At 43.6% G+C, this 18,589-nt stretch overlaps 1 protein-coding gene across 1 annotated transcript in view; it reads left to right on the top strand.

Annotated features, from left to right (window-relative positions):
- Window positions 1-18,589, top strand: part of LOC133346559 (disabled homolog 1-like) — a 37,364-nt gene that overhangs the window by 2,408 nt on the left and 16,367 nt on the right. Inside the window, 7 exon segments of the mRNA XM_061558203.1 lie at window positions 1,035-1,123; window positions 7,768-7,821; window positions 11,415-11,568; window positions 12,500-12,642; window positions 12,802-12,881; window positions 16,257-16,298; window positions 16,978-17,117. Coding sequence (XP_061414187.1) covers window positions 12,824-12,881; window positions 16,257-16,298; window positions 16,978-17,117 — 240 coding nt within the window. The 5' untranslated portion in view covers window positions 1,035-1,123; window positions 7,768-7,821; window positions 11,415-11,568; window positions 12,500-12,642; window positions 12,802-12,823.

Here is an 18,589-nt window from a genome sequence, read left to right as displayed (position 1 = left end):
TTGGAATGCGCACAGTGATTTTGTTGTGAGGAACCACGGGCAAGCGGGAGGGCAGCAGCCAGGCGGTGAACCGGTGCCAGCAATTGGTCAAGCTCTGCAGCTTTTTATATAGTGCCCTGCTCTATAAAGGTGCGTGTAGCCTATTAACGAGCGTTTGCACAAAAGTTAAACTAAACTATAAACTAGTATTATACCAGGTAAGGCCCACTGAGCTATATAGCTCTATTTCAGAAGCGACCTGGCCACAAATTATAGCTCAACGAAGTGGCTTATCAAGTGGACATTTCTAGCAGCCAAATACTCTATACGCATGTTGTTTCTCAATGTGGAGGGAAAAACCGAATGACCCGGATAAAATGAACGCGATCACGGGGAGAGAGACACGCAAATTCCAAATATGTCGGGGTGGGGATCGAATCCACGACCTCCAAGTACACCAGGCGAGGTAGTCAACATCTCGCCACCGAGGAAACCAGAGCACCTGGATAAACCCCATTCGTGCGAGGCGAGCAACATTTCCCCCCGTACAGATGGAAACAGGTGGAGGATTAATCCGCTTGCCGTACCGCCATCTTCTGGAAAGCCAGGGTACGGCTACCTGGACGCCCAAGGGGAAGGAAGCTTCACTACATGTGTGCGATCCACCAACGCTCGCCTCTATGGTGTTGGATTACAGGCGTGCACAGCCATCGCCACCCCGGAATAGGATATTCGTACACACGCGCATAGGTTGTTCATATCCGTGCACATGTGGAATATATATACACATACCCACATACAAGCCACGTAAAATTACATTTGTAGGCATCGCCTTCAAAATAGCATGTGAAAATAAGTCATTAATTCCAAGATGATGATGATGTTGGCCAAATGTACAATTTAAATTCCTTTCAGGACCCCCCCACCCTCTGCCTCTAAAGGCATATAGTGGACATTTTAAAGGGGCTTGCAATACGTTGGGAGGGTGATTCATTAATTTTTTTTGGGGTCTCTCCCTCTCTCTCTGCCTGTGTCTGTGTGGGGTTTTCTGTCAGAATGCGAGCCTGCTCATTGCGGAAGGTGAGCGACTGAACAGCTAGCCCTGTCACACGCCTTACCTGGGCCCTGGGATATTTTTTTACAGGTGAGTGTCAGTGCATGTAAACAGTGTATGATGCACGTTTGTGAGTGACATTTTAACACAGGTGAATGTGTGTATATGCATATACTCTGTAGGTGTATGTATACAACTTGTGATGTATGTGACAATACAGGTGAGTGTGTATGTATAAGTGTGTGTATGCATTCAGTATATGGTGTACCTATGTGAGTGAAATTTAATACAGGTGAGTTTGTGTATATGTATATATGTGTGTCTACGCAGTGTATGTGTGAAATTGAATGCAGGTGAGTATGTGTATTTACACGTATGATGTGTGTGTGGGTCTATCATCTATGTGTGTGAGTGACATTTAATATAGGTGAGTGTGCATGTGTGTATACCATGTGAGTGCATTGGTGTATCATACATGTGTGCGAGTGACGTGTGTGTACATATGTGTGTGCATGTGTGTATGTCTCTCTCTATGTATATGTGTGTGTGTATATGTGTGTGTGTCTTCCCTGCTCACAACTGCAGACGTGAGCGCAATAAGGATTGGGTCTTTGGCTTTTATGGGTTGAGCAGGGAAACTGTGTGCGTGCAGAGGCCCATAGATCGAGTCTGTGTGCGTGTGTCACAGTGCATCAAGCGCTGCACTACTATCCCCGTAACCTTGGTTCGCGTCCCCGCCTTGGATAAAATCAGTGGCAAAGTCACGTGCGAACATGTCATGGGTCTCCCCCTAGGTCGACTCAGCCATACACAAGCACCTGGTTTTGTGTGTGAATATTGGTACTGGGGAGACAAATGCGGTCAGGCGTGATGATGGCTACAAGTCCACAGTCTTATGTGTATGAATGGAGAATCTTTGTCTCCGTGCATGTGTGTATATATCGGGCAATACATTTTATACACCCTACAGGGGTGTCATTGTGTGTGTGTATTATATTAGCATAGGTTATCGTACAGGGAGAATGGCTGCCACATGGTAATATGGAATTTCCACTACTAGCTTAGGTTCACCAATGGAAACAAGCACTCTCCCCATCGCTCATATGATCATCGAAACCCTGACTAAATGTGAAATGTGTAGGGGTATTGGTTTTGTCGAATTCATAAACGAATGTATATCGTACGATGTAAGGTTCAAAATAGTCTAATCCGATTGTCCGTTTTGCAAAACACCATTGTCTTGATTATCTATTGTCACTAATATTTTTTAAAGTATTTCGTTTCCTGACAAAATATTTCTGGAATAACAAACAATAATGATTGTTTTACATAAATAGAAATTACCCATTGAATGAGTGCTTTGCTATTTTTTTACCAGAGTAATTGGCTGTATGATGGTTACATAACGTCAGCAGTTCGTTGTTCGTTTAATTTTTTTTGCAGTATCACTGGCAGCATGTGAGTTAAAAACATTACAGATTATAAGTTGCAATGATCAGAAGAGTTATGGCAGATTTATGCTTAGTGAACTGCAGTTGAATAACTTTTAAGTAATCATTAGTTGCACTGGAGGTGCAACAAAGTGCAAAAGCAATAAAATAAAAATACGAACTAAAACTAAAAAATACGAACTAAGACTTAAGGGAAACTGGTTAAACGACGACCAACATGATAATGGAATATCGTAACGTGAAAGATAACGTCTGTATCTTGAACTTCTATGTAGCCAACCGTGCTAATCGTCTTGGCATATAGTTTGCCCGAGCATACTTAAACGAACATGCCTCATTCATTCATGTCCCCTTTATTCATGACCAGGCAATAGCCCATTGAGACCGAGAGGTCGCTCTCCAAGGCAGAGCAACGTTTAATCACGAATCGCAAATGCAGAAAAAACCCAGCACCATTAAATATTGGGCAACACAACTTTAGAATCGCTATCCATTCGTAAATCTTCACGACAAAACAACACAATTTAGTATTGCTTTCTAAAGCTTTCTAACCAAGGATAAACGATTAGCACTGTTAATCTCTGTCTATGTAAAATTTGGATTGGGGGGTATGATCACTATTATAACGATGATCCAATAAGAATTCAACTTTAGTATTCAGTTGTATTGCTATGAAGCACTTACCCGAGATACATTTATCAAACGGTTGCCCAAACATGCACCTGATAATCAGCACTGAAAAGATTCGCCTTGGTTCTTGCGCCATTGTATCCTGCTTATGGCAATATGTTCAGGAGCTAAACGTCAATGACGAGGTCTAATGGCCACGAGAGAGCTTCAGGAATTAAAGTTCGTGTAATTTCTTGCGCCATAACGGCCGAAGATGTCAGCTGTCATGCGTCACTACCTGTGCCGTCATCTCGCGACGTCACGCGTCATTCTCTGTGTCACCTCGATAAGCAGCTTGAAACGTAACGTTATTATTGCTCATTGAATAATTCTGAGGACAGAGGCATGTTGGAAAGCTTTACAGAATCCATGCATATGCATGCGTTTTCTTGTTTTATGTTATTCCTACTTTTTTACACATTTGCAACCATGCTGACCAAACTATGAATCTCAATGCAGAGTAAAACCTGCATGAGATGATCAGGCATGTAACGGCAGTGCAGACGCAAATTGTTTCACGTGTGCAGAGCATCACGTATGAAATTAAACTGTCATATTTAGCGTTACATTTTCTATCTTTTATTTTTAAACACAAGGGTCTGTACTGTGGGCTTGGCAAACGCAGAGGTAGTAAATTTTCTGACATTTACACCCATGCAATTTCCTCCTTATCATCAACAGTCCAGTTATAAACCTACAACCATCGTGGAAAGCCCATTGACATTCAACGATAACAAATTATCCACCAAAATAGAGTGTGTTCAATGGAAAAAAAAGTGTGTTCAATGGAAAATAATTTTTTTCAAATGTTTGCCTGATATGTATTTATAATCAACAATGATAGAGATGGGGTTATCATAGCGCATCAGGAGCGGTGTGCGATCACAGGTTTATTGTTGGGTCAAGAGTAATATTTTCAATAATTTCGACCTCGTTCGCGTAAATTGCACAGCGTAAACCAATGACTCCTCAGCCATTTAATGACTCCTCAAGCAATTTATAGCGTTGTTACGGGTCGAGGAGGAATTTGTTATGCAAACATAAAAATGAGGTTTGCGAAACGACTACCGGTAAAACAGAAACCGTTTCCAGAATTGGTTACCGGTTGCAAAAGTCAGGAAGCGGTCATTGGCTTCCGGTGAAATTTTAACAACGAGTGCACTGATTTGGCGCCTGCGAACGTTCAAAAATGTCACGACGGTGACCCAAGTCACCGCGTGGCCCACTTTACCCGCGTTCCTTGGTAGAGAAGGTCAAGGGTGCAGCCCCGCAATGGCTTTGCTCAACGCCACTGCTGGTGGAAGGGGCCTCCATTTCTTCGAGCGGGTTCCAGATGCGTATTTGAGCTTCTCCTCTTCCACGCTGACCAGATCCCCCATCGCACACGACACGGCCGATCGTGGACAATCCGTGGTTTTAGCCATTTACACAGCTGGGGGGGGGGGCATTTAAACAAAATTGTCTCATTGTTGCAACTGTCACGTCTGCAGATCAAATCGAACTGGCGACCTTTTGGGTTCCATGACCACTGTGCTAACCATACCACTGTGGCAGCTCCCTCCGTTTCTCATTTAAAATGGTTAAAAAAAACGTCACACGTATTGCGTGACATTTATATGTGTGTGTGTCATTCCCGTAACCTGTTTTTAGCGGGTAAAACTAACGACTTTAACAACCCTAATATTTTCGCGCCCACGTGCCTATACCCCACCCACTGTACAGCGCACGCACACACCAATATAAACAAATACGCAAAGACAAAGATCCCCCATTTATCCTTATGGACCGTTAGGCAGCCACACACACACACATACCTATAAATCTATACAAAAACACACGCATGCACTTACATACTCGCACACACACACACACGTGCCACCTCTAAATACACAGCAACGCACACATGTATGCAGTACTTGTGTGCACGGTCACACACACACACATGTATGCACGCAATAATTACCTGTAAAGGGCATGCAATATACGCATGTACAAGATCGAGCGCATGTACATATGCGTATACACACATGCACATGATGCACACACACACACACATCGATACTGTATACATATATGTGCACACACACAGACACACTTTTACAGGCACGTACAAATGCATATCAGCCATGGCCCATGCACACAATCGTTGGCATGATCACTCAAGTGAACATAATAGGAAAATGATATATTATGGCTCTTATAGAGCTCGCGTGTGTACGGGTATATGTCTGTGTGCGGGTGTAGTGTGTAGTATGTGAGTGCGTACGTGTGTTTATATGTGGGGAGCGGTGGTGCAGCGGTTAGCGCGCTGCGCTATGAACCCAGCAACACGAGTTCGATTCCCATTCACGGCCAACACCAGTGACGATTTTCTGAACCGGTCCCGGGCCTCCCCTAGGTCGACTCAGCCTCAAATGAGTAGCTGGTGCGGTGTGTAAACATTGCCACTGGGGAGACAAAGGCGGTCGGGCGTGGTTCTGGCCACCCACCCCCTCGTGTGCCGTGCCGGCCTTCATAGGTGCTCGCTAACAGCACTTGCCCCAACAGTCTGTTAAAGGCTATACGGGGGTTCTTTGTTTTGTTTTGTTATATCTATATATATGTGTGTGTAATTATGGTGTTTAGCCTGTACTGGGTGTGTGTATACATGTGTGTGCTTGGTATAATGTCTCGTGTATAATGTGCGTGTGTTTATTGACGTGGTGTATAATAACCTCGGCAACTATAACAATGTCAGCAATGCATCTGTATTTGTCACACTTACACATACAAATGCATACACCATGCATGTACTATTATACAGACAAAACAACAACTGACATTCACCACTAATTGGTGGCGATGTCACCACGGTGCCGGTGCCAGGCTAGGTGCACGTTAAGCCCATGTAAAGTGGCAAAGGCGTTGCTGGCAGGAGGTCACCGGCCCACGATAGCTATATCAGACAGCGTGAATTTGATGCATTTGATGCAGCCTGACACAGGTGTAATGGATGTCCTGCCACTCAGGAGGTTGACATTTGTCAATAGACATGACTCGGAAAGGTGCTGGGAGGAGACGTGACCGGGTGACTCGGAGTACAGAGCACGAATGAGTTGGCACGGCAGAGATCCTGGGTTCGAATCTGGGCAGCCACCCGTAATTAGATTGGATTCTCGAGTGTAATGAATTGACGGTCTCAGCACGGTCACCAGTGACTGGAGAAAAAAAAGCTGTCACATTAAATTAGATTTTTCACTTAATTTGGCTGCATTCCAACCCTGTAGGAGCAATTCAATTAAATGTTGGTGTGACTGCCATACTACTACAAACATCTCTATCGCAGGGCACGTGGCAAAGGCTAGTTGTCCCCCCCCATAGTTTGAATCAGAGATCATTCGAAGGGATCTATGAATTATTTGGGAATTTCTGCTTCTGCAAACTGTTTTCTGAGGTGATGCACTGGTCTGTGAAAAATCCAAATGACCATTTCTCCATCTCACGACTTAACGCTGACAGCACAATTGGAATAGAATCCAGGAAATACATTTTTTTAATTTAAAATCCTCATCATCATCTTTCCGCTTGAGTGGATAAAATGATTTGCGATGCTTTGTGGGAAGTTGAAAGTAGCCGTACATCCTATAGATAAACTGGCCCCCACCATGGGAATATGGAATTTTTCAGGTTTTTTTTAAGGTGTCAAGAATATATTGCTTTTCCATATGATTGCCTCGAAGACTGTGCGCACATGTGGGCTTCAGTTAATTTAGCACAAGGTCATAATTCTGTTACCTAGAATTCCACATAGTTGGCAAAACTGGCGATAAAAGAGCCGGTGTGGGTTTGAGAGAAGGAGATTATGCTCCAGAAAAACAAACTAAGCATATTTGACTGAGAACCCTGCATTCATAAATGAGGTGGTCACAGTTTGATAAGACTGAACTCTGAAAGGTTCCTCAAGAATATATTTTCAGTCATAGTGACATTTCTCCTTAACTGTTTCCTCAACCACAACAAAATAAAATTATCTTTATTATCTTCATTTCTACCGGAGTGGATAACATGATTTGCACGACTCTCTAGGAACTCTAAAGTGATTGTCAATCTTATAAACAAACTAGCCCCCATCAGGAGAATGTAGAATTTCACCTGCCAGCTCAGGTCCACCAATGGAGTTGGGTGCTGCCTCTTGCTTTTTAAGGTCAAGGGGCACTGAAATGTTTGACTTGATCATGATTATACTTATAATTTTACCTCAGTCAAGAATTTAACCGAGCCATCAGCTTATTCGGTGCTCTTGCAAGAGAGCTGTGGGCGATGTACACACGAAAAAGCCCATTCCAGACCACACCCATGTCTCCAGAAATGCCCCCCCTGTGTCTATTATCTGAATGGTACAGCCCAAAGGCCTCATGTGATACTGGGCCATTCAGAGCAGCCTTTGACCTCACATCAGCCGGGTGGACTTTGACCCCCCCAGGGCTCACCATCTGGGCGATTTGTAATTTTACAGCGTTCGCCTCTGATCACTGACACAAGCGCACGGGGTTTTCATTATCTAACAAAACGATATATTTTTTCATACATGAGGGACATTATACATTTTTTTCTTTTCATTTTCCAATTGTTCAGACTCATCACGGCAATTTACACTGAGTCAAGCTTCAAGCTGTGCATCGGAAACTGGTAAGGATCCATTTTATGTTCCATGTAATTTTTTCTTACATATAAAAAAGAACGCCGTGCTCGCACACGCCTCGGATTCATCGCTTTGAAGGGAAGGGATGAGTAGATCATGTGGCTTCGGGCTGAGAGGTGCCAAGTAGATGACAGTACAGCAAGTGGGTTTGTAACCTCATGTGTTTGGATCTTTGAGTGTTATCCCCATTTATATGTGCGTTTTTCCTCGGTTTCTCTGGTTTGCTTACAACACTCAAAATGGAATTGGCCAAATATTCAAATTCATAGCCCTCCTGAAAGAGCCTTGAGATTTATGTAGCTTTCCTGGATAAATTAATGGAATTATTTGTTATGTTGTTTCACGATCCAAATGAGCGTGGGATGCTGCCCATCTTTATTGGTGAGCTTGAGCGTCTTCATCACTCACTCTGTTCAATCCACTGCTGGATGAAGGTTTCCCCACACCACCGCCCTCCCTCCGTGGTTCGTTGATGGCAAAATCCATCTCACTCCTGCACATGCACTAATCTCATCGCTCCATCTCTGCGGTGGGTCATCCTCTCGGGAACGATTCTTCATCCGGTTGCTGTTGCATACCTTCTCATCAATCAGCCGTCAACCCTCCAGGCGACGTGTCCTACCCGAGTCCCCAGTTGGTATGTTTGCATTTGGTCTCTGATCCATGTGTTATCTTTGTTTCTGTCTCTCAGTATACATCTCAACATGTGTCTCTCTGTTTTTTGTCAATACTTTTTCAGCTTTTGTTACATTTTCTTAGTCATAGCAGGTATGTCATAGAAGTTCATCTGTACTGATTGAAAATGTTATTATTCAAACACAATAGTATGTTACCAATCATTATTAAATAAATACCAAATCCAATAGCACCCCAACCCGATCTCCAGTCCGCCTTCAACAACTGCCCTATATATACACACTACTAGTAAACCCTTAATATTCACGGGTTTTATAATTGCGGTTTTGCGACAAATTAAAATTTGCAGGGTTGTATTTTATATATTCTCGGCCATAACTCTGTACTAACCCGACAAGAAGCAGTGAGGTGTGGGAGCGATGTAGACACGGTGAGAGCGTGAAAGTTGCTCCCACGCGACACCGCTCTCCCTCTCGGTCTGCCTTTGTCTGCCACACCATTTACACGCCATTGCTTTCATTTACAATTCTGTGGGAATAACGTACGGTGTAATATTAATTTATCCTTGTATTCATTTATTTTAATAGGTAATATTTGTTTATGCCCCCTTAACCTATTTTACTCATAAGCTTTGAGTATTAATATTCGCGGATGTAATATTTGCGCCGTTCTCCAGGATCGTATCCCCCGCGAATATTAAGGAATTACTCTGTACTCTGTTGTGCTTTGCAGTTGTGTCCCTCCGAAAGTTATTTCCTCTGACTTTTCTGCCTTCTTTGTTTATCATATTCCGAATTAAATTTCCGTCGGTTCTTATAAGGGATAGATATAGATATTTGACTTAGTATCATCAGTCTGTTGTCTCTCTATCCAGATGATCATGGCATGCTGCTCATGTCCGTTTGTGGCCCTGGAAATTGCTCATTACTATGGCGGGGGCGAGGCAATCCATACACCCAATGGCAACTGTTGACTTTCCACAAATTGTCGTTACTCATTTATCAGCCTCGGAGGATTGATGATGATGATGCAGGTGCTGCAGCTGCTTGATGAGCATCATGTCAGGAGAGGTGACTCCCGACTGGGAACTTAATTTACGACTTTTACGAGAGAGAGTCGAGTGCTTTGACCACCCAGCCAGATTTTATCATGCAATGACACAGACACACGCTGACATATAGAAACACACATTCAAACATATGTATGTGAACAGATTCAGACGTGGCTTCAAATTCATATGAAAAAGAAACAGAAGGTGCCTGCCTTTGGCTTAAAAAGTCGTTTTTTTTTCCACAACATGTTTTCCCTGCCGATCTGTCGTACACACAGCCTATGGGTTTGTCATCAGGGGATATTATGTTCCTAATCAGTATACCGACTGCCATTTTAAACATACTAGCGACCAATCGCAGGGAGTCATAAGTGTCACATGATTGAACATACGGTCCAGTCATACGATTTTGGGTGAGCAATCGGATAGAGTCCATGATATTGCCGGTCTGGCCCCACAGTGCTGATGTTTAACACAATGCACCACTAAATCAGGTCAAGCATCTCATAAATCACACAACTTCTGTGTATTCACCACACTCTTAATCCCTCCCTCCTCACCTCGCCGCCCCCTGTCAAAACAGACACCGCTCTGTGCGGCGTCGAGGCCCTTACACAGCCTCTTCTGCATAAGGGCCTCGGGGTGGGTGGCCAGCATCACAGCCCGACCGCCTTTGTCTCCCCAGTGCTGATGTTTTACACACCGCACCAGATACTCATTTGAGGCTGAGTCGTTCTAGGGGAGGCCCAGGATCAGCTCAGATGATCGTAATTGGTGTTGACCGTGAGCGGGAATCGAATTTTGGTCACCGGGTTCATAGCGCAGAGCGCTAACTGCTACACTACCACTCCCTAACCCACATATGCACACGTACATGCATATTAATCCACATACAGACACACATATGCATCGCCTGCCACCAAATATTGTTAATCGGCTTGCAGAATGATTTAGGATAAAAAGAATTGTAATGCTTTTAGTCATTTGATGCTACTCACTCGCTGCTCAGCCACTGAACTCGCCACCATGGGGCTCCAAGGTGGCGAGATGTTAACTACCTCGCCTGGTATACAGGGGGTCGTGGGTTTGACCCTGACGCCTGTTTTTTGGGGGTTTGCATGTTTTCCCCGTGATTGTGTGGATTTTTTCCGGGTCTTCCGGTTTTCCCCTCCACATTTAGAAACATGCGTTTAGAGTATTTGGCTGCCATAAATTTCCACATGATAAGCCACTTCGTTGAGATATCATTTGTGGCCAAGTCGCTTCGGAAAAATAGCTATATAGCTCTGTGGGCCTGACGTGGTAAAATAAAAAATAGTTTTTAGTTTAGTTTTTATATTCCTGTTTCTGTGGTACACTTTCACGGTCCCGCATGACTTTATTGAGATGTTTAAATGTTGCATTTATGACCAGTACTACTTTGTGTAAAGTCAACAGTCTAGGTCACCATTTGGTATGGCTGGCCCTCGAAAAGGGGATGTGGATATTTCTTGCTGATTTGGGGCTGTGGAGAAAGTTGAGCACCACTCCACACATATTTAATCAGGGATGAATTTTGATTCTTGATTTTGAGGGTTCATTGTTAATGTCTGAAGCATATAGACTATGGTTCCCTTCGGTGTCAGTGTCAATTACTAATGCCCATAAAACCAAACCAATGTCTTTCTTTGGCTTCAGTCATTGGCTAAGGATCATAAAGCTAAACGAATGCTCTTTAGGGTTTAGTACTAATGCCTGAGGCTCATAAAGCCAAACAAAGGCTCTTTTAAGTTTCCATGACAGTGGTTTCATGAGTAAAAAAACACTCACAGGAACGTATAAAAAAGCACTCACCCCTTATGCAAAACTATTTAGTAGTTCCTGAATATTTGCATTCTCGTCCTCGTGTTTTAGGTTACCATCAAAATTTATTTGAGAAAATGTGATCGACTGACAGGCAGCAGTGAGACAGAGAGACAACCGGTTTCATGCTTCTTTGGACTCAATGGTAAAATATAGTCACCAATGCTCACTGCTGCAGTCTGCTTCTGGGAAACATATATGTACAGTAAGTATATCTCTCTATGTCTCACTCCTGCCTGTCAGCTGGTCACATTTGCACACACTTATTTAAATGGTGAACGAAGACAAGTCGACCACAGTACAGTTCTTTAGGAACTGCTGATGGTGTTGGGATAATGCACACAGGGCTGAGTGCTTTGTGTACACTGTTACGTGTGCTTTTTAAATGTATGGTTTTCCAGGCTACGCTATTTCCTGTTATTATAGGGTTTTCTCTTCATTTACAGATTTTATTATTGGTCAGTGGGTCCTTGAGCCAGTTTAATGATCACCTAGGGTTCATTGATAAAATGTAACTCTCATAAAGCCAGACTAAGGTTTCTTAGTGGTCTTTGTTAATGGTTGAAGCTCATAGAAGCAGATTAATTCTCCCTTTGGGTTCTCATCACTCATACCTGACCAGGTGTCACTGTGGTCAGAATGCTCAACTCACGATAACATTTTTGCAAGATCAAATCCTGATCAAAGGTCAACTCATGACCTTTGATCAGGATTCATGATACCAACATCAGTCGTTACCAGTAGCGGCAACAGCAGCTCTCTGTCTTGGGGTTTTAAAAACGAGCAGTGGAAATTTGGTCTTCAACAACGATGGTGGTTAACTTGTGAATCGACTTGCCCCTGTCTTGAAGATGTGAACACGAACTGGCAGCTCAGGGCCACGGACAGTGACGAGTACTGCTCCACGTTAGTTGGAGGAGGGACACTCTGGGCCCTTCAGTGCAACAAAATCTATTGTTGTACTGTACTTCTATGCTTCCCCATCTGTGCTTCCTATCTTCACCAAACCGTACTGGCCAGCATCGTAAATATCTCCCACGAACTTCATGGCTTAGGGAGGCCCTCGTCTAGCAGTGGGGTCACAAAAGGCTGTACTTGTACCCTGACTCTTAGGATGTCTACACTCTCGTTCGCAGGTCAGACACGATGCCCTGACCTTGCCTTGGTCACGATCGTTCAAAGGTCACAGGCAGCGTGACTTCCGCTTCATTTCGTCCCCATTTCTCTTCACCGACTCAAGTCGCTAACTTACCAAGGCCACTTAACGAGCATACAGGAGGTGGGTGTGCTTAGAAAATGCATTGTCAGTATTGTCATCATCAGCTGCAGCATCATCATCAGAAGCAGCATCGTTTTCATTATCATTGGCAACATCACCATCAGCAGCATCATCATTATCATCATGGATCTACTGACCATATTGTTGTGGGTGTGTTAGCGAGCACCCGTTTGTGGCGAGGATGTCTATGGAGAGTGAAGCACAGGGAGGGGCGCTTGGCAAGAAGGAAAGAAGAAGAGGTAACGTGACGGACGCATACACACAAGTTCATGCGTGTATATTTCTCACTTACATACAGAGACAAAGATCTCCCGTAAAGCATAATCAGATTGTTGGGGAAAGTGCTGTTAGCGAGCATCGATGAAGGTCGGCATGGCACACGACAGGGTGGGTGACCGGCACCACGCCCGACCGCCAGTGTCTCCCCAGTGGCGATGTTTACACACCGCACTAGGTACTAATTTGAAGCTGAATCGACCTAGGGGAGGCCCAGGACCGGTTCAGATAATCGTCCTTGGAGTTGGCCATGAGCAGGAATTGAACTGAGCTCTCTGGGTTTGTAGAACAGCACAGACTCATTCAACACACAAACACATCTCAACCCATTCACATGTAAGCGTTTGATGATGCATTGTTAAAATATCGTTTCATCTCATATCGGTCTTTTCAGGTGTTTGTAAATGTGAGCTTCATAGCTGGCTTCAGCCTAATTAAGTGAGAAAAAAATCTGAATGATTGTAAAGCAGTGATATATGGGTTTCATTTTGAAGTGTCAATGGTGACCAAGCTGGCATTGATTTCATAACACATAACCATTTTAATCACACTTGGCTGAGACTCAGATTCAAACCTAGACTTTTATGGGTGCCAGCTTGGCTTCTCTGACACAGCCCTTGTTAACCTGACATTTTGGCCATTATAAACACAATGACATATAAAGAAATGTAGACAAAGGGCTCAAACCATGAAGACAGGAGCTCAGTGGAGCTGCCTCCCCCTGAGCTTCCCCTCCTGAGCCACCTAAAACCAGCTCCTCCTTGTTCATTAAAATTCTGTTTAATATTTGCCCAGAAAGTTGTGACTTCCTTGGGTTAATATTTTGTAACATTGGGAAGCATTATGAACTTTGCCTCCTCGTAAAACGTCACCGCACCATAAAGTGCACGTGTATGTTGACATTTTATACACACCGTGCCGCATTCTGTGATATAACAAGTTACCAAGTGGCTCAGCATGTTCATAATGGCTGTACTTGGAAATCTTAATCGGCACCACTGAGAACGTGGGTTCAGGATAAGAACCCTGGAATTTGGCATCTATCTCCGTCTCTTTTAGGCGGATAATAATGGCCACGCTAGAGTGATGTCACTGGAGTGACATGACAAGTCACTGTGGCAGTAATGCCACGGTGGCATTGCTAGAGCGGGCCTAAAAGTCTCTATTCAATTATTTTGCCCTGAGTGAAGCTTAACACTGGTGACAAGCCCAGGACTCGCAACCTGCTCCTGTAGCTGTTCCTTTCTGTTGTGTCACCTTTGAAGGGCCGTTGCCACCTGTAGCAGTTCCAAAGGTGACGTTTATTCACCTCCTGATAAAAAAAAGCTCCCAAAAGAGCACAATTGGGTCATAATTGGCAATAAAAATAAAATATAAATACACCTGCAATTGAACGACTATAAAATCACCTCTGCTCAATTATGGTAATTTACGCATTCCACCCGCGGTTAAGAGACTGTGGCGAAAATCTGATTAATTTCACACCTGTTATATTAACGAGACCATAGCAGAGAAAAAAATGCGCTAATTGTGTCACTTCTCGTACTGGCTGCTTCGTTAAGCGGTCTCATTTTGAGGCAGCTGTGTGGGGAGCTCATGATGGATTTTTTTCAGAAACACTGAGGCAACACGACTGAAATCCTGCTTAAAATCTGAGTTTCAGCCACCCGCGATTAACACTGCTTTCTCAAGTGTGAATTGTGTTTATGGACACCGTTTACTGTACACTAAAGCATATTAAATGTCTTTGACTTAATATAGCTTAATACAGCTCTCAGGGATCCACATATCAGTTTGATTGCAATGCAATAAAACACATTTGCAGGTCATATTATGTGGCTAAAAGGTTGTTGAAGTGACTTCAGAAATATTTCTGTGAAGTTATCTTCCGGGGCCATGCTGTGAAAGACATTTACAAGTGAAACATTTTAATCTCCGTCATTATTTTTCTGTGGATTGCAGAAAATGTTTGAAGGTGTCAAATAAAACAAATAATTAAATTATATTAAAGAGTTAAAGGTGAAACAAAATATCAAAATAAAATATGAACGTTTGTGTAAAATACTTGCTATTGTTGGTTGGTTGGTTGTGGTGGACACGCGTGTCAGTGGTGTGAATGGAGACTGCGTTGCCTTGTGGGATTCTCCCATGATGCTTTGCAGCCCGACGTTTAATCGGAGTGTTTGTGAATGATCTGAAGTAGAAATGTTTCGTTTGATTTGCTCCTGTACTCATCTCATCTTGTTATTTGTAATGATTTTCTTATTTGTAATCCTGGTGAGAGCCCATTTTTAAATCCTTTATATTAAGTTCGCTTGCTTGCTTGCGTGCTTGCTTGCTTGCTTGCGTGCTTGCTTGCTTGCTTAGGACCGTGCAAATCTTTCGGTCGTTTTGTAACCCACTTCCCGTGATCCAATCGAACTGACACTTTCCACACAGACTCGTTGTGCCAGACAATTAATGTTCGTGAAAAAAATTCCCAAAACTTTACACTTTTTAGGCAAAAAAAATGTATTTTACATATATTCAAATAGAACTCATTCATGGCTTTGGCTGAACGTCAGAGTGTAAGAGCCCAGAGCGTAACCCCTCCACAGGCCGTGGCGGAGTAGCGCAGTTGGTAGCGCCCTCGCTTCCCATGCCAAAGGTCGCGGGATCGATCCCCGCGTCCTCCACAGGCGAATATATTTTTAAATCCTTTATATTAAGTTCGCTTGCTTGCTTAGGACCATGCAAATCTTTCGCTCGTTTTTTAACCCACTTCCCGTGATCCAATCGAGCTGACATTTTCCACACAGACTCGTTGTGTGTGACAATTAATTTTCGTGAAAAAAAAATTCCAAAATTTTACACTGTTTAGGGAAAACAAATTAAATATTTCATTACCAATTGCTTAATGGTGGCAGACAATCATCTGACCCATAGGTGGCAGCCATCTCAAGCCAGAGGATGAGAGGACTCTAGCCGCCACGCATATAAAGGATTTATAGTGAAAAACTTTGTTTTTACGGGTTTACTTGTGTTATCCTGTCATTCAGTTTTCGTCTAATTTTTTTTTATCTTTTGTCCTTTCTTTTGTTCGGTTCCTGTCTAATTCTGTTCTCACAGCAATTTGTTCTCATCTGTGTCTTGTTCCATCATCATCTCATTCTGTTGTTGTCTTCTTCTGTCCCGTTTCATTGCATTATCGACACTTCTGTTCTCTCGTGTTTTGCTTTCACGTTTCATCCTCCAATTTCCTATCCTGTTACAATCCCTCCTCTGTTCTGTTCCCAACCATTCCCTTTTTATCGCTCTCTCCCCGTCTCTCCTGTTTCGCCTGACTCTGGACCGTTCAGGCCCCTTCCGTGCTCTTCGCAACTCTCCCCAGAGTCGCAAGGGTGAGTAGATGGGAGGGTTCATAACGAACCATGGCAGGTTCATCATGGCCGTGTCGAAGACACTTTTGGGTGGGAGATGACAGCCTTTGCGTGGCCCACCTCTTAAGTGTTCTCAAAATATGAACAAATGTCATCAACTCAGCAGACCCTGACCAAACCGTAGACCGCATTGTGAACCGCTGCCAACATCGCATGGCTTTCAAACTTGGATCTAGATCTTCAAGTTTCTACGCACTTTGTTGTATGCAATAAGAAGAAGTCCCACTGAAGCAGCACCACTGCGATGTCGGGCTGGAGCCCTGGGTCATGGATGTGTCTCTGTCTGATGGTTTATAATGGCCGTATTATAGACACCCACCAGCACGCACACTAAACCATGTCACTCATTACTCATGAGGAAATTAATGAGACATCTGCTATGTAAATGATTTATGCGGCTAACAGGAATTCTTGTCATTCCTGTCTAAGGGGACAAGGGATACTGTTGCTGATGATGAAGATGATGTTACTGCTGCTGATGCTCCTATTCGTGATGATCGATGATGATGGTGCTACTACTATTCTTATTACTCCCGTAGCTTCTGCTGCTGCTACAACTGTTACTCCTGTTACTGATGATGCTTCCGCTACTGATGCTGCTGCTGCTGATGATGATCCATCTACTGCCTCCATCCCTCAGGTCAAGATAAAAGCGACACAGCGCTGATTCAACGGTTCAAGGGCGACGGCATTCGCTACCGGGCCAAGATGATCGGGGTCGACTCAGTGGCAGCGGCACGCGGCGACCGCATGTGTCAGGATTCCATGATCAAACTGAAGGTGCTGTCCAAATAACTGCAATGTTTCTCCCAATATCCGCAGAAAACCTCATATCCGGAAACCCGCATATTCTAAAAGCAGCCAATCTGTAAAACCGCACGTCCGAAAAGCAACGTCTTAGTAAACCTGTGTACGGTGAAGATCGATTCATAGATCTTCCTAATATCCGCACGGTTATTCTTCCCATTGCACACAGACTTGTACGGATAAGAGGAATGGACCACAAGTCTTGGCAAAATTCATCCGATTGGGTCCGAGTTGGGCATGACCTGACTTGACCTGGAAGCACGTCACGTATCCCATTATCTGTGCTCAAACGCACGTAAAAGGAGTCGCACGGAAGTAGCAGCAAATGTATCCGATGATCCACACTTTTCTGCGGATAAGAGGATCCACCCATGAGCCTGGATAAGAGAGCAGTCACGTATCAACAAAACCTACGTGTATGCTCCCTGGCTTTTCCACAAACAAGTTTATATGCGGGCTAACAGATTAGGCATGTAACGACGCGCCAATTTGTCAATTAAAATTAATTATAAAGCTCGGATACAATATGTGTATGAATCAGTTGTTTAAAATGTATGAAAACTGCGTGCAAATTATATGCTGATGTTACATTTAGGTTAGAGGCAAGGACAAACTTTAATAAGCGAGAAAATAACAGAAACGATTACCACAAGAGAGACGTTTAAAAACGAGACGTGACAGAATCGATTCTTGAATGGAATTGCAATCACCCTCCCCCCATTCACAACAATTCATCAGATCACCAGAGAGGTGAATTGGCACGTGCCTAATATCCAAAACACCTGCATATCCACCACACAGCTGCACCTTCACAACCCTGCAGATCCACAAAGCCATAAAGTTACATTTCCCATTTAATTATCACACTTTACCTCTCCTCAATCAACTTCACTCGCTTTCCGTTTACTGCACCGTTGTCTTTTTAAATACCTTACACTCTTTAAATCTCTCCATGGCCTTTTACCATACCTTATCTTGCCTCTCTCATCTATTTTTATGCCCCCCCCCCCCTCGTGCTCTTCGTTCACAATCTTCTCTCTGTCTCTCTCTGTCGCTCTTTCTCTCTATGCCCAATCTCGTTTTAGATCTTCCTCCCTCATTGCATCCCTCCACTGCAATAAACTCTCCTTTTCTCTTCTCCATTGCCCATTCCATCCCGTTGCTCCCCTGCTCGTTCGTGACCCCATATGCCCTTGTTACGGTCACTCATTCGTCGGCCCCTTTGCACGCTCTTGCCATTTAAATCGCCCTGCTTTTGTACCACTTTTAAACTACGTAAAGTGCCTTGCGTTAAGGCGCTCTATACATATCTGCGCCCCTGGTTATCCGCACAACACTCAATCCTTATACCAGATATACCCAAACACAGTCATATCTGCTTGGAAATTACGAACCGTGTATAATTGATTTAAGTTTAAAGCCAAATTCAACCCATAAGACAAGCA

The sequence above is a fragment of the Lethenteron reissneri genome, chromosome 24 (genome assembly GCF_015708825.2).
Source record: "Lethenteron reissneri isolate LAM-NWPU_2019-01 chromosome 24, ASM1570882v1, whole genome shotgun sequence".
Taxonomy (NCBI): Eukaryota; Metazoa; Chordata; class Hyperoartia; order Petromyzontiformes; family Petromyzontidae; genus Lethenteron; species Lethenteron reissneri.
This window is presented reverse-complemented; position numbering and strand designations above follow the sequence as displayed.